The sequence below is a fragment of the Leptodactylus fuscus genome, chromosome 7, assembly GCF_031893055.1.
Source record: "Leptodactylus fuscus isolate aLepFus1 chromosome 7, aLepFus1.hap2, whole genome shotgun sequence".
In the NCBI taxonomy this organism is placed as follows: Eukaryota; Metazoa; Chordata; class Amphibia; order Anura; family Leptodactylidae; genus Leptodactylus; species Leptodactylus fuscus.
The window spans coordinates 78,940,386-78,965,463 of record NC_134271.1 but is presented as its reverse complement, the minus strand read 5'-3'; the positions used below and the strand labels follow the sequence as shown (position 1 = coordinate 78,965,463).

At 43.2% G+C, this 25,078-nt stretch overlaps 3 protein-coding genes across 7 annotated transcripts in view; 2 read left to right on the top strand and 1 right to left on the bottom strand.

Moving 5' to 3' along the window:
* Positions 1–16,651, top strand: part of AREL1 (apoptosis resistant E3 ubiquitin protein ligase 1) — a 19,720-nt gene extending 3,069 nt beyond the window's left edge. For 2 of the 3 annotated variants that reach the window (XM_075282280.1, XM_075282279.1), the window contains exons 6-18: positions 47–264; positions 342–419; positions 734–875; positions 966–1,087; positions 1,364–1,439; positions 1,759–1,868; positions 1,991–2,170; positions 2,479–2,604; positions 3,388–3,517; positions 3,596–3,654; positions 3,905–3,994; positions 9,335–9,510; positions 15,936–16,651. In XM_075282280.1, coding sequence (XP_075138381.1) covers positions 47–264; positions 342–419; positions 734–875; positions 966–1,087; positions 1,364–1,439; positions 1,759–1,868; positions 1,991–2,170; positions 2,479–2,604; positions 3,388–3,517; positions 3,596–3,654; positions 3,905–3,994; positions 9,335–9,510; positions 15,936–16,038 — 1,610 coding nt within the window. In that variant the 3' untranslated portion in view covers positions 16,039–16,651. The remainder of the gene's footprint in view (positions 1–46; positions 265–341; positions 420–733; positions 876–965; positions 1,088–1,363; positions 1,440–1,758; positions 1,869–1,990; positions 2,171–2,478; positions 2,605–3,387; positions 3,518–3,595; positions 3,655–3,904; positions 3,995–9,334; positions 9,511–15,935) is intronic. The other variant, XM_075282281.1, reaches the window with a different exon arrangement.
* On the bottom strand, positions 16,644–19,432 carry NPC2 (NPC intracellular cholesterol transporter 2). 2 transcript variants are annotated; one of them, XM_075282283.1, is made up of 5 exons: positions 19,322–19,432; positions 17,385–17,471; positions 17,195–17,302; positions 16,951–17,123; positions 16,644–16,870 (listed from the first exon to the last, which is right to left on the bottom strand). In XM_075282283.1, exons 2-5 carry the CDS (start codon positions 17,461–17,463, stop codon positions 16,781–16,783), a joined length of 450 nt encoding a protein of 149 aa, XP_075138384.1. In that variant the 5' UTR covers positions 17,464–17,471; positions 19,322–19,432; the 3' UTR covers positions 16,644–16,780. The 2 variants fall into 2 exon arrangements, with proteins under 2 accessions (XP_075138384.1, XP_075138385.1); XM_075282284.1 differs by having other exon boundaries at positions 19,308–19,387.
* ISCA2 (iron-sulfur cluster assembly 2) lies at positions 19,422–25,078 on the top strand. 2 transcript variants are annotated; one of them, XM_075282285.1, is made up of 4 exons: positions 19,422–19,531; positions 21,680–21,782; positions 22,054–22,169; positions 24,805–25,078. In XM_075282285.1, exons 1-4 carry the CDS (start codon positions 19,485–19,487, stop codon positions 24,977–24,979), a joined length of 441 nt encoding a protein of 146 aa, XP_075138386.1. In that variant the 5' UTR covers positions 19,422–19,484; the 3' UTR covers positions 24,980–25,078. The 2 variants fall into 2 exon arrangements, with proteins under 2 accessions (XP_075138386.1, XP_075138387.1); XM_075282286.1 differs by having other exon boundaries at positions 19,437–19,531; positions 21,683–21,782.

Sequence of the window (25,078 nt, the reverse complement as noted above, 5' to 3'; positions counted from 1 at the left end):
CTCCTCTGTCTTGTGCACTGATTTTGTGCTGGTGGTTGTGTTCTAGATGCTGAGAAGGCAGCTGTGGATAATAATGTGGCACGTTCTGGAGTAGGGGTCTTCTTTGAGGGCTATCTATATCCACCTTCTAGTCCACCTAGTGTTTCTGGGCAGCCAAATCCCTCATCCCCCACACAGAAAGAGGACAGTAGCCAATCATTTACAGGCAGTGTCCCAGAGAGGATGAAGAAGCCAAAGAAGGTGTACTTCTATATCTCCCCAAAGGTGAGGTTGTATTTGTGGGATGGGGTCGACACTATCTGTCTTCTCTCATGTCCTGACCCTTATGTTTTTTACTGCAGCAACTCTCTGTTAAAGAATTTTATTTGCGGATTATTCCTTGGCGTCTGTTCACTTTTCGAGTATGTCCTGGCACCAAGGTAGAGTGCATTTTCTATTTAATCACAACAGGTACAGAAAATCAGACCTGGTGGTGTATGTAGAAATAGAAAGGTGGTGGTTGTGGGTGCAAATGGTTGGAGGCATGCTGATTGTTGGTAGTTGAGCAGAATGGTTTTTCACACATTCATGCAGTTCACTTTGGTGGTGAATCACAGGCAGGTTTAGTGCTCTGATCCTGTTAATCTGTCGTTCTCTGTGGACAATGTGTAAGTCAGTGGTGAAGACTGTGAGGCCTTATGATCTGGGAGTGACGACATTTCTTCTCATCTCCTAACTCTGACGTTTCCTACAGTTCCTGTACCTGCCTCCTGACCCATTGCATGGACTTTTGTCCTTACAAGTTGATGATGGGCTACAACCCCCTATAGAGATCAGCTGCAAGGATCGGAACATCATGGCTGCTACATTCACACGTTTTCTGCACTTGAACATTGGTAATAAAGTAATAAATATTCTCTAGCACAATGTGGGGTGAGGGATGTGTCAGTTGCATCTTTTCTATTTGTATCTTATGTATGGCTTAGGGGGATCTGAGACCTTCCAGGACAAAGTCAGTTTTTTCCAAAAAGAGCTTAAACTGATTCACTGCAAGAAAAACCGCAACAAAATCACCCTAAGAGTCAGCCGACACTCGCTGTTGGAGAGTGTAAGTTTGAACCTTTTTTATTTATTTTGTTTACTTATATAGCACCAAAATATTCCTCAGTGCTTGACAGATCTTATCACCACTGTTCAAAGTAGGGCTCACAATATAAATTCCCTATATGTCTTTGGAATGTGGGAGGAAACTAGAGTACCAGTAGAAACCTACACGCAATCATGAGAACATACAAATTGCATGCAGATGTAATACTTGTTACCATGTTGACTCCTCTGTAAATATTTTTTCCAAGTAATGAGTGAATCCCAATTTTTTTTCCAGTCTCTTCGTGCAACAAGAAACTTCTCTGCCTCAGACTGGAGTAAAAGTTTTGAAGTGATTTTTCAAGATGAGGAAGGTGAGTGGGACTGTCTGTGCTCCCCTATAATGGAAAAAATGCTGAAGCTGTCCCCTTGAAACTTTCTATATGTGCTCTGTTCAGTATATCCTCATGTACGTATGTGTGTCTCTCTGCCCCTCTCTTTCTTTTTGAGTCTTTGCCTCATTTTCTCTCTCGCACTCGCTCTGGCTTTCTCTCTTTGCATCTCTCTGGACCTCTCTTACTCTCTCCTTTTTGACTCTTTCCCTATTTTTCTCTGTCTTCTTGCCTTCCTCTTGTTCTCTCCTTACATTGCTCTCACATGTTTTAATACTCATGTCATTTGTCTCTTTGGAAGCTCTGGACTGGGGTGGACCACGTCGGGAGTGGTTTGAACTGATATGTAAAGGTCTCTTTGATACCAACAACAAACTGTTCACTCGATTTAGTGACACAAGCCAAGGCCTGGTGAGTAGCTTTTGAGAAGCAAGTTGTGTGGATGTGAATGCCTCTCTGAATAAATGTCAGCTCCTTGTCTGTCTCGCAGATTTTTTCGGCATTATCACTGATCCATTCTAATCCTCTTTTAGGTACATCCCAACCCATGTCGCCCACCAGGGTTACGCATGAAGTTATACGAATTTGCTGGTAGGGTGGTAGGAAAATGCCTGTTTGAGTCGTCTCAGGGAGGAGGTTATGAACAACTGGTGAGGGCCCGATTCACCCGCTCCTTTCTGGCACAGATCATTGGACTCCGAATGCACTATAAGGTATCACAGGAAAACCTGTAGGATTACATATCTACTTGAACTGATCAGCATTTAGATTCAAGCATTGACCAAGGTCTTTCCAGTTCTGCTGATAGCTGGGTCAAGAAAATTCACTGTAAACACTTTTTTTTTAGTTTTGTGGCATGAAAAAATAGTTTGAGGCTGTACCAGGGAACTCCCCCTGTAGCCACTAGGCAACCATTATACTACTTTCTGCTTATTAATTCCATCCCCAGAATATGGCAGCATATGGAGTGCTTACAGGATCTATGCATGTACACTTATTAGCTTGTTTTCTTTCTCTGCAGTATTTTGAGACAGACGACCCTGATTTTTTCCAGTCTAAGGTTCTCTACATTTTAACCCATGACGTGTCTGAAGCTGACTTGGTGTTTGCTGAAGAGAAATATGGACGTGGGGGACAACTGGAAAAGGTCAGTGTTGATACACAAAATGGCATTTATTTCTCTATTCAAATTAAAATATATTATAGACAAACTGATAAGTGACTAACAAAGGGGTAGAGGACAAGTAGATGTAAAAGCAGTACATTACACAGATGTGAAGTCACATTATAGCCACCTCTATGTACCTTATATATACGTAATATTACATGGCAGTAGACCCTTAAAGGGGTTGTCTGGGATAATTTGAAATCCATACACTAGTCTAAACACCCTTCTCTCCCCCTTCCTACTTTCTAAATAACATTAGTAATAAAAAATGTATAGTTACCCATATCCCTGGGGTAGTCATGTGACCACCGGTGACAATCCATTTCTCCATTTCCAGTAACGGATAGTCACTACTGCTCCACCGCACCCACTCCATTATACTTACCCTCCAGGCTTTTTCTGTTGAGACTGCTCCTCCATCTGTACTGATCCTGCAGGCTGCGCAATGTTCTGCTTGTCTCTGGTTTCTACTGCGCATTCATGCATGCACCATTTTTGCCCGGAGTACCCCTTTAAAGAGTTGTTCATTTTTCACAAAAAACACAGGTAATAGCGGAAAATACCTTAAAATAATTGAGGCAGCTTTACTTGCTCATTAGATTCAGGGCCTCTCTCTGCTCAGGGCTGTTCCTACCAGACTTTATCTGGCTGCAGCAATGATTTCACATGGATAACACATGGCCACTGCAGTCATCCATTGAACTCAGCAGTGGTGCTGGGCCTAATAGGTAAGTAATGCTGCTTCTCTCTCTGACCTTGCAGATGGTTGAGCTGATCCCTGGGGGTGCTCACATTCCAGTTACCAATGACAATAAGATCTATTATCTGAACCTACTGGCGCAGCATCGTTTGTGTAATCAGGTACGAGAGGAGGTGGAGCATTTCCTGAAAGGTGAGCTCATTGGATGGTTTAGAAAATAATATATGCTGTAATGTGACCTATGGTGACTGATTCCTCTTATCATGTCAGGACTCAATGAGCTCGTACCTGATAATCTCCTTGGGATATTTGATGAGAATGAATTAGAGGTAAGGCGTAGGCCCAGCCTTAACAGAAATTTAATTTTAAATGAACCCTGCTTATACCTTGGCCGCTTATTGTTTATATAGTGGCAGCAAATTCTACAGCATTTTACTAAGATTCTTCTCACTCACTTTAGTTTTGGTACACACACCTTGCAACATTGTACACAACCATAGTCCAATATTATTGATTTCTTGACTTTGAACAGGTTTATGCCATAGAAGAAGATTAAATGCTCCTGTGTTTTTTCTTCAGCTACTTATGTGTGGTACTGGACACATTGCTGTACAGGACTTCCAGGCTCATGCTGTGGTCATTGGGGGTTCTTGGCATTTCCGGGAAAAGGTAATGGTTATGGTTTTCCCGATACCTTGCACAACTTTTCTACTTTGACCTGTTTTAATTGTAAGGAAAGCTAGTTGAATGTAATGAGGGAGTATAGACCGGCAGCTACAAAGATGAAACTTTAATAAATGCTATAGGGAGATCTCCTGATTCTCAACCTGACTTTTATACTGTTTGTGGCTCAGCTGCCTAGGGCTCCTTTGCAGAGCTAACAATCTCAGCCATTGCTATTGAATTTGCTTTAACAACTCAACTATACAGATGCGTTTTTAAAGTGTACTTCTTATTCTAGGAGAATTATCAGAAACAGAGCCATCAGATCTTTTCACCTCTGCAGGCCCCTTCTAGCTGTTTTACCTAAGCTCAGCTGTAGAAGATGCAGTCAACTGCTATGATTTTTTTTTTCTGCACCCAAAAGTGCTGCACCCTAAACCCATAGTTCCTGCCTTAAAGAGGTTGCCTCCTAAGCAACACTTATTATCTAGACACAGGATATATCTGATTGTGGGCAGTCCCACCACTGGAACACCCATCAATATTCGATGCGCTTAACCCCTTGGCGTTCGGCCTCTTACACGAATACCTATGGCGGGGAGGTATTCGATCGAATACTACTCGCTCATCTCTAATTCTAACCTTTATCAGGCAAATTTTACCAAGCCTTTTAGGTGTAATCAAATTTTATTGAAAGGTTTTTTTTTTTTTTGTTTTTTTTTTTTGTTTTTTTTTTTACAAGAAATAAGAAACAAACAAATAAATCAAGCAAACAATAAGGATAGGAGAACCCCAAAAGGAAACAGGAGGCCACGCAGGACCCCAGGATATAGTATACATAAGGGGGAAGTCCTTTCAGGGAGGACACAGTCCTCCTAAAAATAACAAACCAAACAAAAACACTGGAAGAAGACGGAAAGAAGAAACAAAAGAGAGAAAAAAGGAAAGGAGAGAGGAAACGAGAATGACAAAGCTAAGTCCACGCACTAGGGACCAGAAGAGGGGGGGGGGGGGGAGATTTTCCAAGCCTTTTAAAGAGGACCTTTCACCATCTGGGGTACATGCGATTTAATACACCACTAGAAAGCCAACAGTGCACTGAATTTAGCGCACTATCGGCTTTCATGTTCTGTGCCCCCAGTGAAGAGCTATCGGTGCCGATACTGTAACTCTGACACTCAGTGAAACGCCCTTCCTCACAGCAGCGTCTATTGCGCTGTACTGTGAGGGGGGGCGTTCCTCACCGCTCTCACATTACAGCGTAATAGGCACTGCTGTGCCTGACTGACTGTCAAAAACGCCCTTCTGACAGTGAAGAGCTACGGTACCGGCACCGATAGCTCTTCACTGGGGGTACAGAACATGAAAGCCGATTTTTAGCACGCTGTTGACTTTGTAGCGGTGTATTAAACCACATGTGCCCCAGATGGAGTAAGGTCCTCTTTAAGGAAATCCATAGCTTATTGGATAAATAGCACACCAAAAAATCCTTTTCTTAATAAGTAAAAGCACAGCTATTAAAATTACCATTTTTCCCCAAGTACCTTTAACTTCTTCAAGACCCTCCCAGTTCATATTTCTCTGGACACCCTTAAGGTGGTTCAATCTATCTTTCTGGGTTTCATATAGGTGCAAAAACAGCAGGAGGTTCCCAAAGTGACTCTGATGGCCAGTACTGCCTGCGGAGGTTTGTCTGTGCCGAATATTATTATTTCTATGCTGCACACCTACAACAATTGACGGCATGGACAATAAGTAAAGGTCTGATTTCTGACATGTATATCTGATAATTACACCCTGATTATCACCATTCTTATATGGTACATTGGGAATGGTGGATTGGGAAACCGATTCCACATTCCTTATGGCAGATTATGACCTAGGACCCACAAAGGGTCTATTTGCTCCCTGTATAAAGAAAATCAATATAAATAGCTTTTGCAGTGTTACCACATGCCTGAACTTCTCCATAGGCTGAATCTGGCTGTCCCTAATATATGCTGGTGATGCAATGGCCCTGATGGCTCCCTTTGTCATATGTTTTGACCTTTTGTCAACTTTTATTAAATACCAATTGAATCTGTAGTTCCTCACCCCTTTTACTCCCATTTTTATTTTACTTGCTTTTCTTTCTTTCTCTCTCTCTTTCTCTTTCTCTCTCCTTTCTTTCTTTCTTTCTTTCTTTCTCTTTCTTTCTTTCTTTCTTTCTCTCTACTACAAGTGGTAATTGTTGCTCTGATACGTACAGAAAACATTTACTCACTTTACTTTTATTGGTTTTAGCTCCTTAGGTGGACTGGTTAATAAACAATAAAACCTTATTGTCAATTAAACAATCATCCAATCACATCCACTCCATAAGTAGGAGGTAAGGAAGGAGAGACAGTGTATTTTGATGCAGCAATACAATTTATTATGGGTGGATATCTTGTGCTGCCTACGAACTCCAGGAAATGAAAATTTCAGTGGGTACATTTTTTCTTTCTGGATGACATCCTTCGGCTGCATGGCACATATGAGACCTATGTAGCAATATCAACTGGGGGAGAAGGAGAGGGCACTTGATGCCACTTCAAGCACTCATTACCGGTATGTCAAGCCTGTAATGCTTGATAAATGTCGAGGTTGATGCCCACGTTGCAGCTCTGCAGATTTTTTCAAGATTTATATGACCTGCCTCTCCCCAGGAGATGGCTGTGGAGCAAGTTGAATGTGCTTTTATTTTTGAGCAAGGACTGGAAGCCTTTAAGTTGGTAGCTTTTCTTGACCGTGTCCTTTACCCACCTGACTAGGGTGGCTTTACATGCTTTTTGGCCTCTATTGGGCTCATAGTGTAGCAGGAAGAGATTATCTGCTTTTTAAGTGAGTTGGTTTTCTCAGTATATGTGAGGACGTCTCTACTGACATCCAGGGAAATGCCACTGGACTTGCTCCTCATTAAAACATTTAGCAAACAGAACAGGTAGAGAAACAGATAGAAAGAGCATGTAACTCGCTGATGTGCTTGGAAGAAGAGAGAGCCACTAAGAAGAACACCATGAAGATAAGCCATTCTATTATTGCTCAATAAGTGCCTCCATTAAAACAGAGAAGACCCTTGTTAGGTCCCAGGACAGGACAGGTCGTCTGCAGATTTGAGTCCAATGTTTCAAACTTTGAAAAAAATCTTCACCGCTTTATGGTTTGAAAACTTGTTCTGCAATTGGGGATTAATTGCAGTGAATTATACCTTATGAGAGTTTGGTTTAAACCCTTTATTAAAACCTTCTTGGAGAAATTGTAAGATTTAGACCAATGGGGAAAGATCTGCAGTACTTCTAGAGCACCAAGATTTTAAAGATTGTCCACACACTATTATAGACCTTAACTGCGGTGGATGTTCTGGCTTGTAAGAAGAGTGTTTATGACCTCAGGAGAGCACTCTAGTTCTGTCAGGTTTTCCCTGTGAGACTCAGCACTTAGGGATTCAGGTGATAGGATCCTTTTTTGTACAGTAGTTCTTGAGACACCGGAAACCTCCAGCATCTGGCTCTCGAAAGTGACCACACAAGAGTAAACCAAGCCCTCCGCTACTAAAAGGGTAGGATGGCGATTGCTTCTGACTTTCCTCCCCTCGTATGCAGGGAATTAGAGGCAGGGGTAATATAACACAAATAATAGCATCATTCTCCAACTGATGGAGAGTTCTTAAAGAGCTTTGGCCTTCTGGTCTTGTCGAAGAGTGCAGAAAAGAGGGAGTTTGGTGTTCTCTGAGGTCGCCATCACATGTATGTCCAGAAATCTCAACTGAGGTTAACAGATTGAATACTGATGAGTTCATAGCCCATTCTCCAGGGTGCAGAGTGTTGTGACTTAAGAAGTCTGCCATCTGATATAGAGATTCTTTGATATGAACTGCTGCAATTTCCCAGGAATGTTCCCTTGTCATTATGTGTCTGTATTTAGATGCCATCGCAGTATTTTTCATTCACTCCAGTTGTTTATATAAATAAACTGTCGCAAGGTTGTCGGATTTTACTGAGATCTTATGATTCTGTAGATCTTACCACTTTGAGCTACCTGATGTTGGAAGATAATCTCTGGTCTTATATACTCTAGCTGCCTTGAATCCATCTGTGCTCTGCATGGGCACCCCAACCCCCTGAGAAGGCATTTGTTGTGATTATCTTCTGGGGTTGAGCAACCTGAGGGCTCCCCCTCTGAAGAGTGTTTGGAATAAACCACCACTTCAGATCTTTTTTGGTGGAGTGAGAAATCCAAATTATTCAGACACTTGTCCCAGGCTTGCCGGATGTCACCCTGTAGAGTTCTCATGTATGCTTTGGACATGTTACCCCATTGATGGCAGACATCATGAGGCCTAGGATTCTCATAGCCTTGCGGATTGAGACTCTTGAGGTGAGAGATAAGATGATGTACCTCCCTGTGAATGTTAGAAATTCTTTTGAAGAGGACGAATCACCCAGAATTTCTTGTGCATTGCAAACTTCTAAAAATAGCCCATTGTAGAGAAGGATGAGTAATAGGAACCTGTCCCACGTGAATCCCTAGGAGAGAAAGAAAAAATACACTCGTCTCCTCTTCCTTACCTCCTACTTATGGAGTGGATGTGATTGGATGATTGATTAATTGACAACAAGGTCTTATTGCTTATTAACCTGTCTCTATCTGATTTCACCAAGGGAGCTAAAACCCATATGTGCTGTGCTGCCAGAAGACATCCAGGAAGTGTTGGTTGCTATGTATCGCTCTTGTATTTCTTTATAAGGTTATATTTGGAATTTGTACCGTTATTAACTAAATAAATAGAAAATTTAATTAAATACGGAAATTGCAAATAATAAAAAAAAAAAGCTTTATACTCCCTTATTGGCTGTACTCCCCACTCTGGTGCAGTTCTTCAGTGAAGCTGGGGTGTAAATTTCCAGCTTCACTGAAAAATAGTGTAGGCGGAGGGACCAATGGTGAGGAGTCTGAGTCATTTCTAGGTTAGTATAAATTTATTTTTTTTTTATTAATGCGGCTGTGCATTGCATTATAACAGGGGTGTTTGGGACATTAAACTTCTCGCTCAGTAAGGACCTGTGGGTGGTTTAGTGTCCCAAATCGACCTGACAGGTTCCCTTTAAAGCACTTCTACCTGGTTAGTGCACTGCCTGTAACATTTCAGAAACTGAACTCACTGAATGAAAGCTTCATCTGTTCCAGTGTATTCCAATAATGGAAGGTATTCATGGCTCTTTGACTCATTGTGTGAATAGAGAATGTCTAAACAGTTACACACATTGCTGCTCCCTATTCACTGCCAAATCATCTTCTCACATGTCATTGTCCTGCTTTATGTAGGTCATGAACTGGTTTTGGGCCGTCGTCTACAGCTTCACTCAGGAGGAATTGGCTCGTTTGCTGCAGTTCACTACAGGCTCTTCTCAGTTGCCTCCAGGAGGATTTGCGTCTCTTTGTCCAAGTTTCCAAATCATTGGAGCCCCCTCCCATGGCACCCTGCCCACAGCTCACACCTGGTAAGTGTCACATTTGAGAATAAAGATGTATATGTCCAGATTCTTCTGCACCATTCATTGTCAACAAATCTCTTACTTTTAAATAGCTCCACAGGACAGTAAACCACAAAAATCTAAAGATCCAGGATTTAAACAGTCATTTAGTATCTTAAACAGAATTGAGTGGGAGGTCTCCTGACTGGCCATTCTGCTGTCAGCTTGTAGTGAAAGCTGTAAAATAGTGTACTGTGAAGTCAGGAATCCCAAATGTTTATTCATTCTTCACTTCACTGTCTGAGGTATTGCAGTGCCTTGGGTTTAGAAGTTCATACATGTCCGCCAGGTAGGAGTGTACAGTCTTGAAGTTATGTTTGGATTGGATGAATGTCATATAAGTCATAAAACTCTTTAGTGCTTGAAGTGTTCACTTCTCCCCTTCCCCTTCAAGGAAGTTATGAAGAGAGGCAGGAAGTTGCTGCAGGTCAGTGAGGACAAACATCAGGTGCTAATTGTATTCTTCACTCAGGGCAGGTTCACACCTGCGCCCGGTCTCTGCTTTAGCCATTCTGGCGGGTTTCCATCTTCTGCCCCAAGAAACTGGACAGGGGACGGAAACCCAGCGGTCAGTTTTCAAACCCATTCACTTGAATGGATTTGCAAAGTGACTGCCCGTGTGCAGGAGCCTGTGTGCCTTCTGCCTCTCTGCGGCAAAACTATTTTTTCCAACTGGACACCGCTTTCGCTATGGAGAGGCAGAAGATCCACATGGGCGCTCACTTTGCAAACCCATTCAAGTGAATGGGTTTGAAAACTGACCGCCACGTTTCCGTCCCCTGTCCAGTTCCTCAGGGCAGAAGACAGAAACCCGCCGTAATGGCTAAATCGGAGACCGAGTGCAGGTGTGAACCCGCTCTCACTGCTGAAAAGACTTGGTAGTGGAATTGTTCACACTGTGCAGTTCAACAGTTTCCAGCTGGAAAATGCAATATATAACCAGGCAGTATTCTTCTCATTTGGTCATCCCACTTTTGCTTCCCCTGTACGATCCCAGATGTGACTTACAAGGGGAGTCAAACCAAAGATGTTTAATTTTTATTCTATGTACTAAGAAAACTCCAGGAAAATGCACAATTCAGAAAATCTTTTTAAGATTCCAAATCACTGTGTTGCAATACAGTTGTTGTGGACTTTTTAAAGATTTTTATAGTGAGCACAGTTCCAGTGGAGTTTGTTATAGTTATTTGTTCCCTGGAGAAGAACTTTAGATTCATCTTATTTAACCATGGAGGTGTTTGTAGCTTGATAAATCTGTTGTACCTCCAAAGCAAAGCATGACCTATGTACAAAATAGGCTACACTTCGTAGTTGGTGAGGATATAACTGCTGGGTTCCCCACCAATCCTGGGTATGAGGTTATTAGAGATGAGCGAACACTGTTCAGAACAGCCGTTCCGAACAGCACGCTCACAGCACACTCCCATAGAAATGAATGGAAGCGGCCGGCACGCAGGGGGTTAAGCGGCCGGCCACCGGCAAAGTCTGCGTTCCAGGTGCTTCCATTCAATTCTATGGGAGCGTGCTGTTCGGATCAGCTGATCCGAACAGTGTTCGCTCATCTCTAGAGGTTATGTCTCCCCTTTGTGAAAGGAGCAGCAAGAACCCAGTGGTAAGACTCCCCCATTCAGCAAGTTATGTGCCTTATCCTGTGGATCGGTCATAACTTGTTACAGTGGCATGCAAAAGTTTGGGTAACCTTGGTCAATTTTCTTTTCTAGCCCTCACCATTCTTCAGCAGTCAGTTCATTACAGTTATGTCACGTGGGTGGTTCTGGACGTGATAGGAGGAAATTAGTGGACTAACGGATTCAGCATTATTATGCTCTCTGGTAACAGAAATGATTGCTCAGAAACTGTCAGCTAGAGAATTGAAAAATTCCTATTGCACCAGAATTGGATAGGGACAGTATGTTGCTGGGGGGCAGGTACTTTCATCATTATAGATAACTATGATGCTAGAGTCCTGCTCCCAGGGATGAAGGTCCAGCCAGTAAATCCAACAAACATATAGACCAAGTTTCATGGGTGAAACTAGGTCGTGTGAGTCTAGTCTTAGAACTTGATGGTATGTTACTAAGATCAGATGATCAAAGAGACCCCTTATCACATTCAGAATACTAGAATTATGCGGTGCAAAGCAAAGGTCCTTTAGGAGTTGCAGCCTCTACATTTTGCAATTAGTGAAATCCTTTTACCTCTTCATACAAATTTATATTAGTTCCTAAATGTGGTGTTCATATGGACATGGGGCATAATGATATGTCTTGTGGTTGACATATTTACAGAAACTATGCCTATGCCAACTGCAGTGAATGTCAACTATAGTATAGTCTCCGTGCAATGGTTGAGATCATGATTTGAGATGAGTGAACACTGTTCGGAACAGCTGTTCCGAACAGCACACTCACAGCACGCTCCCATAGAAATGAATGGAAGCGGCCAGCACGCGGGGGGTTTAGCGGCCGGCCGCCGGCAAAGTCTGCTTGCCAGGTGCTTCCATTCATTTCTATGGGAGCGTGCTGTTCGGATCGGCTGATCCGAACAGTGTTCGCTCATCTCTAATCATGATTATTTCCAATCCTGGACATTTAACCTATACAACAACCTATTTATGTTAGACCATTGGCCACCTCTAACATGGTTTCTGCAAACCACCTAATTCAGTACACGGTTCTGAGTGTAAATCCAAAAAGTAAGTTTTTCATAATTCATCTGCCTGTTTTCACTTGCTATGTACCCCTCCCTTTATCCATTCTCACCTGCAATGAAATCACAAGTAGTAAATCATTCCTACATCTATGGTCAAATGCTGCTGTCACATTTAATTTCCTGGCTGCACTGCTCACCGGAGGGGTAGTGAGTTTGCAAACAAATCGTCACCGCTGTGGTCAATGACTTGAAAATAAGTCTGATAAACAGTGCCGAAATAAAACAGGATATATATATTAAGAAGCATTTTGTATTGTTGAATTGTTATTTGGACTATGTATTTGTGTGTGTGTGTGTGTATTATTATTATTTTATTTTTAAACTTAGATTACCAAGGCCCCATGCGCTGGAAACGCCGCTCTAAAGCGCTGCGGGAACAACCATGGTGGGAATGCATCACTGTTGTTCCCACAGCGCTTTGAACAGAACGTTTTCCTCCGCGTACTTTCTGTTACCATTATAGCTAGGAGAAAGCCACCGGTGTTTCCGTAGATATAATTAACATGCCGCGATTTCCAAAACTGCGCCATTTTAATGCAAAGGGGCATGGGATTCACATGAATCCCATCCCCTTTGCTGTTACTGTTAAAGGCCGCAGCCAATCGGGCCCTGGCCTTAAAGTAGTTTTAGGCACCAATATACAAGGAAATCATAGCAAAGTTGGTTATCCAGAGTAATAAATGGAATCAAAAGTAGGATTATTTAGTCTAGAAAAAAAGATGGCTAAAGGGTAATCTAATAGCAATGTATAAATACATTGCAGGTCAGTGCAGCAACTCATCCCATAATCTATGCTTTACTGTTACATGGTGGCATAAAGAAGGCTTCTACACCAACATAGAAGAGGATTTATTACTGTAAGAACAATGAGATTATGAAACTGTCTGTCAAAGGGTGTTGTCATAGGGACTTTACTACAAAAGTTGAAAGGGGGCCTGGATGTTTTTTAAGTGTATAATACTATGTCCGGAGTTGACAACCTCTGGCACCTGTGCCAAAGTTGGCACTCCAAGGTATATCTAGCCACACAGCTGTCTTAGCTTTGTTCTACCAGAGAATGTACTTATGGGGGAAGCATGAGATATAGAAGATTAGTGTGAGAGCAGGGTGACCTCGCAGTGCTGAATCTAACTTAGGACAACATCTACAAGGATTTTGTATGGATTTCACCTGGGTACATCAGGTTAGACATATTGATAGGGACTTTAAATTGAGAGCACTTTATAGGATAGTGACCAACATTGTCTGTAAAGCACTGCAGAAGTTCATGTCAACAAGTCTGGATAGGTTTGTATAAATGTATTCAATATAAAGATTGGGCTGTGTAAATGTCTGAACCCATGTTCATACAGAAGCTGATCCTATCACCATAGAAGGATAACATTGAAATATAGGTGTAATCTACTAGTTGGTGATTTGGACATCATTCTACTCCCAGCACCTTGTAGGGCTTCTGACGCTGTTTTTAAATATCCCGTGTTCTATTTGACTGATGCTCCATTCCTGAGAATTGTAGGGTTTTGTTTTTGTTTTTTTTATAATTCTGCTGAGGCGTTTACTTTGTAGTGCGGTATTCTATATGCACTGTAGATAATACGCCCCTAAAACCCTTTTCAAACGGCTTTCGTGTTTGGCAAGTGCTGTACCGCACGTGCCCAATGATGTCATCTTCCACCCGAAACACTTTTGGGTGGAGGATGATGGTGGCAGGCTTGGGCTGTACATTCAGTACTGCATTTTCCAAACCCCCATATAAAACAACAAAATTGATCAGGAATTGCCTGTTCCAGGAGAATAGATGGACTTGTTTTTTTTTTCTGCTCTACAAACTGTTCCCTTGTTACATATTAACAATGTACACTCACCGGCCACTTTATTAGGTACACCATGCTAGTAACGGGTTGGACCCCCTTTTGCCTTCAGAACTGCCTCAATGCTTCGTGGCATAGATTCAACAAGGTGCTGGAAGCATTCCTCAGAGATTTTGGTCCATATTGACATGATGGCATCACACAGTTGCCGCAGATTTGTCGGCTGCACATCCATGATGCGAATCTCCCATTCCACCACATCCCAAAGATGCTCTATTGGATTGAGATCTGGTGACTGTGGAGGCCATTGGAGTACAGTGAACTCATTGTCATGTTCAAGAAACCAGTCTGAGATGATTCCAGCTTTATGTCATGGCGCATTATCCTGCTGAAAGTAGCCATCAGATGTTGGGTACATTGTGGTCATAAAGGGATGGACATGGTCAGCAACAATACTCAGGTAGGCTTTGGCGTTGCAACGATGCTCAATTGGTACCAAGGGGCCCAAAGAGTGCCAAGAAAATATTCCCCACACCATGACACCACCACCAGCCTGAACCGTTGATACAAGGCAGGATGGATCCATGCTTTCATGTTGTTGACGCCAAATTCTGACCCTACCATCCGAATGTCGCAGCAGAAATCGAGACTCATCAGACCAGGCAACGTTTTTCCAATCTTCAATTGTCCAATTTCGATGAGCTTGTGCAAATTGTAGCCTCAGTTTCCTGTTCTTAGCTGAAAGGAGTGGCACCCGGTGTGGTCTTCTGCTGCTGTAGCCCATCTGCCTCAAAGTTCGACGTACTGTGCGTTCAGAGATGCTCTTCTGGCTACCTTGGTTGTAACGGGTGGCTATTTGAGTCACTGTTGCCTTTCTATCAGCTCGAACCAGTCTGGCCATTCTCCTCTGACCTCTGGCATCAACAACGCATTTCCGCCCACAGAACTGCCGCTCACTGGATGTTTTTTCTTTTTCGGACCATTTTCTGTAAACCCTAGAGATGGTTGTGCGTGAAAATCCCAGTAGATCAGCAGTTTCTGAAATACTCAGACCCGCCCTTCTGGCACCAACAACCATGCCACGTTCAAAGGCACTCAAATCACCTTTCTTCCCCATACTGATGCTCGGTTTGAACTGCAGGAGATTGTCTTGACCATGTCTACATGCCTAAATCCACTGAGTTGCCGCCATGTGATTGGCTGATTAGAAATTAAGTGTTAACGAGCAGTTGGACAGGTGTACCTAATAAAGTGGCCGGTGAGTGTATAATCTGCTAACAGTTTGTTGATGGTTTCCTAACAACAACTGAAGTTCCCAAGGCAGGGACTAACTTAAGCAGTAAAAACATAATGTTGGTTTGGTTATTGATTTTAGTCTATGTCTGATCTTGCATACCAATGAAAAAAAATCCATGAGTGACAGGAGGAAGGTTAGAAACACTACTCATAGGTTATCCAGTTACCAGTCCCTGATGGTTATATGCCCTGAGGTTTGAGTCTGGTGCAGCTAAAAGGACAAGTTTGGGAAACCGATAAATGCCCAGGGAACCCTGCTCCTCTGCAGTGAAGTACATCCTAATGTTACACATCTCAGTAAAGTGAGAAGATATTCCAATGTGCATAATACATCTTACAGCTAGTGGTAAACTATCCCCTTATCATTAAAAAAAAAAAAATTGTTTGCCTTAGATAAGTGTACTTGGTACTCAGACACTTAATGATCTGCCACTCGAGAAAAAAAACAAAAAAAAAACCTTGTTGTGCAACAGACTCAAGGGCAGCAATGTAGTGTGCAGTCATACACAGTGTACGATGCTTTTCCTCACAGGGCACATGATGCATCATTAACAACTCTTTTTTTCTATGTAGTTTTAACCAACTTTGTCTGCCCACCTACGACTCCTATGATGAGATGCACAGGATGCTGAAACTGGCCATCAGTGAAGGCTGTGAGGGCTTCGGGATGGTCTGACAAGCCATGAATGGAATTCGCCCACATCAGAAGTATCACTTTGGCCTTGTATTTCTCTACAGCTCAGTCCTCTGACCCATGAGGTAAAACAAGCTGGGCACTATAGAGGTGGCCCTACATGTGCAGCCACAGAAAGAGACTTATGACTGTGGCAGCTCCAACAGTGGCCAAGGCATTGGTGCAATAATCAGATGGTACTTCCCGGAGTGGACCTCAGCAGCCCCACTCAGGCTGATTCAGCTGACATCATTGCAAGGCATCTTCTTTGGTTATAAGACTGTTTTGTGATAAATCTACTGTGTTCCCCATCATTAATGTGACTTCAGATGTTTTGTAGATGCACTTCTAATAATGCACAATAGCCTTGTTAAATGGCCCCAGAACCGGTGGCCTGAGGTGAACATGTGCTGTATATGTAAACATCCAATTCCACCCAGCTCATAACTATGGGAATCTATGTTGTGTACATTCCTCACATTTATCTAAGCAACCCAAGGAACAAGGAACACGTCTTGCACAAGGAGGTGAGATAATACTTTATTGGTGTCCAGGATCAGAAACAGAGCTGCCTGAACACAGGGTTAATTAGACAATGGAAAAAAAAATTTTATTAAAAAATTAGCAAAGAGTTTCATCTTTGTTCATTTTGAATCTGAATGGTTATAACTGCACAGCAGTCAGCAGTAGGAGACAGGTTAAAACACACAGGACAAAAGTAAAGAGGGGAAGGGTCGGGTGAAGATCAGCCATTAGTAATTTCTACAGGAATCTGCCAGCAGAATAAGTCCTTGTCATTGACGTCTTGTAGCTCCCATTGCACCACCAGCTTCATCTACAGGTAAACAAGAGACATGAGTTTGTCACCTGCCTCACTTCAAGTGCTCTACCTCACTCAGAAATCTCTCTACTTACAGAAGGGTACTGTTCTTTGATGTACATATTGGTGAGATAGTTGTAGGTCACTCCATTCTTCAAGGGGCAGGAAACTCCACTTTTGCACCCATCTGCTTCTGGGAGTGGGAATGGTATCGGTACTACACCTATTTTGCCATGGACAACAGCACTGCAGCTCGGGGTTGCCTCCTCTGCACAGAACATATGGACATTCAGTAGCTGATCCTGCGTAGCAGGAAAAAGGTACAGGAGCAAGTCTTACCGCTTATAAATGTCACGTTAATGGTGTAGGTTTTGCCTTTCATAAGGGGACACGGCTGTTTTGGACATGGAGACACATCCACACTCATCAGCTTTCCCTGTGTACATCCTACAGAAGTGAACAGACAGTAGGTAAGACTTCCCACTACATTAGGAGTTATAACCCACCACACACACTTATACGCACTCACCACAGTCCTTGTACACGAGTGGCTCGCTCAGTATGATGGGGACAAATAGCAGCAGCACAGTCAAACTGCCAAGTGACATGATTGTAGCTGTCAAGAGAAAAAGTGATCACTATAGCCTTAAGGGAGTAAAGCTTTAAAATCACTGCCATATCCACAAGCATGCTTGTCTAGCACTGTATATAGATAGGATAAAATAACCCTACTTTCTCCATTGGCAAATTTCCGAGGTATTGCTCAACCCTCACCTTAGCAGCTCACAACCTAAAGTTGGTCAGGCAGCTATTCTTCCCAACACCCCTATGCATACGGTCAACTAAGTGTGCACATGTCTTCAATGGTGGAAAGGGGAATAAGGTGTTGTCAGGCTGTTCTCTGGTCCATCTCCTTAGATTAGTTGATGACCACATTAGACTGCTGGTCAGTTCTGCTGATATTTAATTCAGATAGCTGTAATGTGACCTGAATAAACAGTCCATGGTACAAGTGCAAATCATATTCTGAATGTGGATCTAATGACTTAAACATTGTCAGATTGTAATCTATGGTGCTATTAGTTCAAGTTATTAGACCTGCACTCGAGACAGTATCCGTGACTGCATTTGGTCGCCTGTATTAGCATTTATTTCATTTATATGACTGCCTAAGATGACAAACACTGGGGGATAATCAGGTTTCTGAAGTGATGATGGAAACTAGAGAATATACAAGATCATGTATCGGGGAGATTGTTGCTGGCAAGAGCAGGCGCCCTGTTATTCAGCTGTATCATCACTCATCAGTTCCTCTTTTATCATACAGCCACATGCCACTGATCACAAGACCCAGAACTAGGGTCACCCCAGGGCAACAACCTAAAGAACATGGCTAGTACATCAACACCACCGGAGGACTTATTCCACAGTCTCAGAACCTATTCTAATACCCCCTCTCCCATCTTTATATCAATACACACACCCAATGGACCCCCATCAATCTAGGATTCTATACCTGTCACCCTACAGCCTCAAAAATCTATCCCAGCACACTCCACCAGTACCACAGCTTTATAGCTGTACGCACACCCAGGACAACCCCCATCAGTCTACAACTGTATACGTGTCACCCCAAACCCTTGACTTTACACCAGTACACACACCTAGTACAACCCCACCAGTCCCACAGCTCGATACCAGCACACGCACCTAGTACAACCTCAACGGTCCCACAGCTTTAAGTACAACCCCCACCAGTCCCATAGCTTTATATCAGTACACACACCTGGCACAACTCCACCAGTCCCACCGCTGTTACCAGTACACACACCTAATACAACCTCACTAGTCCCACAGCTTTATATAAGTACAACTGCACCAGCCCCACAGCTTTCTATCAGTACATACGCACTTAGTACAACCCCACAGCTTTATATCAGTACATACGCACTCAGTACAACCCCACCAGTTCCATAGCTTTATATCAGTACATACGCACTCAGTACAACCCCACAGCTTTATATCAGTACATACACACAGTACAACCCCACAGCTTTACATCAGTACATACGCACTTAGTACAACCCCACAGCTTTACATCAGTACATACGCACTTAGTACAACCCCACAGCTTTACATCAGTACATACACACTCAGTACAACGCCACCAGTTCCATAGCTTTATATCAGTACATACACACTCAGTACAACCCCACAGCTTTATATCAGTACATACACACTTAGTACAGCCCCACAGCTTTATATCCGTACATGCGCACTTAGTACAGCCCCACCAGTCCAGGACTCTAGTCCGTCAAGCCAACCCAGGACTTTAAGCCTTTACCACTTTTTCTATTAGCCCCAGGACTCAGCAACGGTACCGCGAGCCTCCCCACACCATAGAGATACAGACCGGTACTCCCCTATACCAGTACTCATACATAGATATTACTGTTGAGCGCTCACCTCTCCGCCACCCGCTCCGGGTCACTCGCCTATTCTCTCCGGGTACGAGGTCTTGTGATTTCTGCCCCCTCCGCCCTTCCGCATCAGTTCGGTGACGTCATGTGATGCGATCCTGCCGTCAAATCAGAGAGAAGGGGCGTTACGGGGGCGTGGCTGAAGAGACATGGCGGCCGCTCGTCTGTTGTGCTCCTTGGTCAGGCCGGGGCGGAGGTAAGAGGATGTCGTTGAAGTTGCGTCATCGCACACTGCAGATACGTGTGTATACACCGGCTTCGTTGTTCTGCGGTGTGCGGATCTGACGGGTCGCGATTTCTGTTAATTCCCACTTCTTACAAGAGCTCTGCTCGCAGTTCTGGTATCACAGCTGGTGGGTTGTTACAATGTATCCGTCCTCTACTCCAGGGTCACAACTGCATGGACGCTCTATGATGTGTTGAGGTTCACAAAGCAGGATCACATCCTCCACTGGCTCATTTTGTTTCCATCTTGATGAAATGATTCATATAATAAAAGGAAAACCAGCGCAGATAGCAGAACATAAAGCATCAGCTGCCTGGCCATCCATGTATTGGCTGCAGTAGTCACACACTGCCCCCATGTATACACAGGGCTGATTCCAGACTAGGTTCACATCAGCACCGGTCCCTGTCTTTAGGAGAGCCGGACCCCTGGTTTAATGGTTACATACAGACACCAGCGGACTCCATTCAAAACTAGCAGAGCACATAATCCATTTGGTCACCATTGATGCTAGGTTCACGCTAGTATTCGGGTTTCCATTCTTTGGCTCTGCTTAGGGTCCCAAAACAATGGAAACCCTATCTGCTTAAAAAGGAGTTACCCGTGGATCGCATATACTATAATGGATTCTGCCCGAAATGGGCGGAGAGAAAAGTTGATACCCGTACCCATGGTGCTGTTCAAACACAGTGCACAGAGCTAGATGCAGGCCACTGTGTCCACTGTGTAGTGGCAGTTAGTGATCAGTGGAGCTTGGGTCCCATTTAGATCAATAAAAGCTGAGCTACAGGAACCATTAGCTGCCAGTATACAGTGGACAGAGCGATCTGTTGTCATCATTTATTTTTATTTTTTATGTAGATTGTGAGCCCCATATAGGGATCACAATGTACATTTTTTTTTCCTATCAGTATGTCTTTGTAGAATGGGAGGAAATCCACGCAAACACGGGGAGAACATACAAACTCCTTGCAGATGATGTTCCTGACAGGATTCGAGCCCAGGACTCCAGCGCTGCAAGGCTGCAGTGCTAACCACTGAGCCACTGTGTTGCCCCATTGTCTGCTGTCATCTCTGTGCACTAGGGCTACTAATATTGGCTGATTAGTAGGGCTACTACGTGTTGTGGGGGGACAACAATATCTTTGGAAAAATTAAGGTGAGGGCAGATGCTGTGATATCTCGTTATCTTTCTCTCTCACTCAGGGATGAGCACAAGGAACCAGTTAAAACTGATTCTGTGTTATGTATTTGATGAATACACAAAGAGAGAGAGAGTCAGGAAGGGAATGGGCATTGATAGGATTGTTGGACATAAAAGATCAAAGAAGAGAAACCCTTCTTTAGGTGATAAGGAAATAGAATGGTAACACTAATTGTCTCCAAGGGGGATGTGAACACAGGATGTCTATTGAAATGTTAGCCCCCAGACCGGCACCGAGCCTTGAGATATACATCTAGAATGACTGTGAGGTATATTGCATTAGGCCTTAACCAATCATGTCAGGCCAGCTATGTCCCAATCTGCCTTTGTCTGTATAAAACTACCTCTTTTGTAACAATAAATCAGAACTCACTTAATACACTACGCCGTGTGTGTGACTTCTCCAAGCTTGCATATTTAAATTAGACCTACTTCAACATACGTCAGGGGTCTTGTGCCCCTAACAGTGTTATACCCACACCAATCTGGTAGGACTTATAAAGCCTAAGGATAGGTTGTCAAACATTTTTGCCTACAAAATCCTTTCAAAGGAGGACATTTTATCACCTTCACAAGCTCCAATGCTTTGCAAGCTTCAGTAGATGCTACTCCATTGATTCTAGAGTCTTGGCATCTGCTGCACAATTATGGCGGATGTCGGGAAAAGAGAATTAGACGACCCTCTGGGCGAATTAATCAAATTAATTAATTGCTCAGACATGGAATTCAGTGAAACCTGCTTATGGGACTTCTCTCCGCATTTTTCAAGCGGAATGGGGAACGGAATTGCCAAGCGGAAACCTGGTACAGGTGTGAACCTAGCCTTAGTGGTTGGGCCAGTCACATCTGTTTGCTGCCACTGTTCATTTTGGGGTCTAGAAAAGAGTGAATATAAACTGCCCTGTCATCTTCAGCAGGAGCCTCCTTTCTTCGTGGACAACTTGTGGCCAGCCTCTGCGATCTGCGTCTGATGTGGTAGCTGATGGAGAAGTTTACCTAGCGGACAGTTGTGTGAAAGTAAGAGCTGCTCCATTCCATAATCTCTCGTCACCGCAGCTATGGCACCCCGTAAACCCCTGTATGGGATAGTAGTTCCTTCTGCATTCTCTGCAGTGGATTATATTACCTTATTGTTTTGTGTGTAAGAAAGACCTCATCAAAACTGCAAATGTGAGCAGGAGCCAATTCTCAGTCACATACTATTAATTGCACAGCAGGTTTGTATGTCGCATCATGTAAACTAAGTAGTATCACTGGTTGTGACGCAGCCATTATGTCTGTATTACAGAGACTGCAACAGGTGACCAGTGGCCCTGAGTTCCTGAGACTCCAGGTGGACAGTGGCGGTTGTTCAGGTTTTCAGTATAAATTCACTCTGGACACAAATCTGACGGAGGAGGACAGGTGAGGGACATAGCATAAGGTTACACATGGATTTCTGCTGTTAAACATTGTCTTTTATGCCTGTGATAAAGTTGTCAGACAGCGCACAAAAGCAGAAATGAAAATAAGGAAGCACAATGTGGTTACATAGTGGAGCAGAGTGATAAGACGCAAGAAGTAGGGCAGAGATAAGGAGTGGGGGCTCTGTGGATGGATCATATGAAAAATACTGATGACCTTGCCATATAGTTGCTGTCTACATACAGCAGGAGGTGGAGGGTACACTAAAGAAAGTTTATCAACATATTGTAGCTGTGAGAGAAGGCCCTGAACTTTAGTGTGTATCTGTACTACAAAGACATGCACACTGATCAGACATACTGGTGCTAACTCCGCTATCCTATGCCCCAGCCTGATAGGTTGCCTAGCCTTACTTCATTTTTACTCTTCGCCAGTCATACCCCACCCGGTGTGGCTATACTCTATTCTGAGACACATTAGTCAATCACTTTCCTATTATGGAATAGGTTCCTCTCTGACCTATCAAGTCATACACTCCATAAGACCTCTGAAGGTGTCCTGTGGTATCAGGCACAATACATTAGAAACAGGTTCTGTAAATGGTTGCCGAGGCAAAAATGGACAACTTTTTTAACTTTTAAATCAGCCGGGAGCATTTTAACACAAAAATGCATACTCAGCTGTCCGCGATGCTTTGGAGTCTTCCCGTGCTTGACGGTTCTTCTGCTCAGTCGGCATTTCCTGTGTCTCTTCTGGAGTTCCACTGAAGCTGCTGATTGGTCTTAGCAGTCATGTAACCGCTGGGGCCAATCGGCAAAGGGCCACAGTGGTCACATGATTCCGGAAGAGACCAGGGAGAAGCCACCAGCGCAGAAGAACTGGGATGTGCGGGAGGACACCAGAGCGTTGGAGACTATGCATTTGTTTTGTTTTTTTCACTGCCCCCAGCTGATTCATTGTCCGTTTTTGCCTGGACAACCCCTTTAAGTCCTGTAATTTGCTTGGTGGGATGTGGATTATCTTGTTTTTCCAACGCATCCTGTAGATCACGGATAGGGAACGTACGGCTCTCCAGCTGTTGCAAAACTACAACTCCCAGCATGCATACTTGCTCTGCTATTCTTGGAACGCCCGTGGAAGTGAATGGAGCATGATGGGAGTTGTAGTTTCACAGCAGCTGGAGAGCCGAAGGTTCCCTACCCCTGCTGTAGATGAAAAATGTAGGTTTTCACATCTTTCTTGAACAGTTTTTGCTGTATGGTAGGGTTGTGTCATACTGCAGAAAGTTGACATTGCCTTTAGGAAATACAGTTCTCATAAAGGGAAGGTAATTGCTACGTCTCAAAGTAATATTGTGAATGCAGAGACCTAAAGTTTTTCAGAAGAATGCTGCCCAAAACATCACACTAACTCCACAGGCTTGCCTTCCTCCTATAGTGCACGCTGGAAACATTTTCTCCCTAGGTAACTGAGCAGTCAGCTTTCCATGTGATGTAAATTAACTGCCAGAACAGGCACCTTCTTCCACTGTTCCACGTTCCCAATGTAGGTGCTGTCAGCGGCAAACATCATGGGCAGTGTGACAGGTCTGCAATCACATATTTCCATGCACTGCAAACCAATGGAAGGAATTCATCAAGACCAGCCTTATACGCCGGTCTTAATAAACCCTGCGCTGATTTATGACAAGGCACAAATTCATTCTCTACCAGGATGTGCGCCTAATTGAGACCTGAATTAACTCATAGCTGGTGTATATTTCAAGCATTGATGCCCATTTTTCTGCTTCAAGCACATCAACTTTGAAATATGACTGTTTTGTTATTGTCTGATATCTCACATGTGACATAGTTATGTGATAATCATATGATACTTTGACTGTGGCACAGTAGTCCAAGTACTCACAGCATCTTAGTCGTACCTCCAGTTATAAACAACTTTTCATAAATGAACAGCACAGGTTCAAATATGAAACTTTGTAATATATCTTATTATTGAAGTGTTTTCTCCTCTACTTTTTAGACAGTTACTTTCTCCATATTAGTCTGTGAAGAGGGGATAGAAAAGAAACTCAAATAATTTCTGATATTATACTCTGCTATTATACACTTTTAACACAGCTAAGTTGTAGATTAGGGGCTATCAGAACACAAAATGAATATAACATAAACAAAGTCAGATTGAAGATAAAGAGCAAGAGAACAGCTTAATAAATGGAGAAAGAAACTGATCTTCTTAGTAAGACAAAAGTTTATTATATTTAAATGGACTATTCATTTACATCTGGAGGTACACATTAAATTGCTATTATGTGAAGTGTAGTTTAGCCATCAGACACCAGAGTAGTTGGCTATAGATGTGAACCGTCTGCTCCCTAAGGTCCCACGTTACAGAAAAGCTGCTTTTTTGTTCAAGATTTAGTTATGGTTTTTATAGGAGTGTATTTAACAGAAGGCAAGAGTATAAGTGCTTCCTTTATATGTGCCATTACTTTTCAAGGCACTCTAGACTTTGGGATAAAAAAAAAAAAAAAAAGGTGGTTGTGGGTAGAGGACACAGGTGGAGTTGGTTGTCTTCCCCTCACATCCCCATAAATGGAGTTTGGACTTCATTGTGTCTTTCTTTTGCTTTGCAGGGTGTTTGGGGTGGATGGGGCACATGTGGTGGTCGATATCCAGAGTCTTCAGCTGGTTCGAGGAAGCACCATTGAATATTGTGAAGAGTTAATCAGAAGTTCTTTTCAGCTGACACAAAATCCTCAAGCTGCACAAGGATGCTCCTGCGGATCCTCCTTCTCCATTAAGTTGTGATGACAAAGACTTTCTGCAGAGGACATGAGACACTTGTGAAATTCTGTCTCTGTCCATTTGCCTTCCCCTCTTCCTGTAAATAAACCTGTATGTTATATC

What these genes read in the sequence shown, in the direction of transcription:
- NPC2 (XM_075282283.1), bottom strand. Translation starts at nt 17,463, where the DNA reads ATGTCACTTGGCAGTTTGACTGTGCTGCTGCTATTTGTCCCCATCATA. An exon ending in ACTCGTGTACAAGGACTGTG is followed by an intron (nt 17,303 to 17,384) that starts GTGAGTGCGTAT and finishes TCACTTCTGTAG; the next exon opens with GATGTACACAGGGAAAGCTG. An exon ending in TAACGTGACATTTATAAGCG is followed by an intron (nt 17,124 to 17,194) that starts GTAAGACTTGCT and finishes TGTTCTGTGCAG; the next exon opens with AGGAGGCAACCCCGAGCTGC.
- ISCA2 (XM_075282285.1), top strand. Translation starts at nt 19,485, where the DNA reads ATGGCGGCCGCTCGTCTGTTGTGCTCCTTGGTCAGGCCGGGGCGGAG. An exon ending in TAGCGGACAGTTGTGTGAAA is followed by an intron (nt 21,783 to 22,053) that starts GTAAGAGCTGCT and finishes TCTGTATTACAG; the next exon opens with AGACTGCAACAGGTGACCAG. An exon ending in AATCTGACGGAGGAGGACAG is followed by an intron (nt 22,170 to 24,804) that starts GTGAGGGACATA and finishes TTTGCTTTGCAG; the next exon opens with GGTGTTTGGGGTGGATGGGG.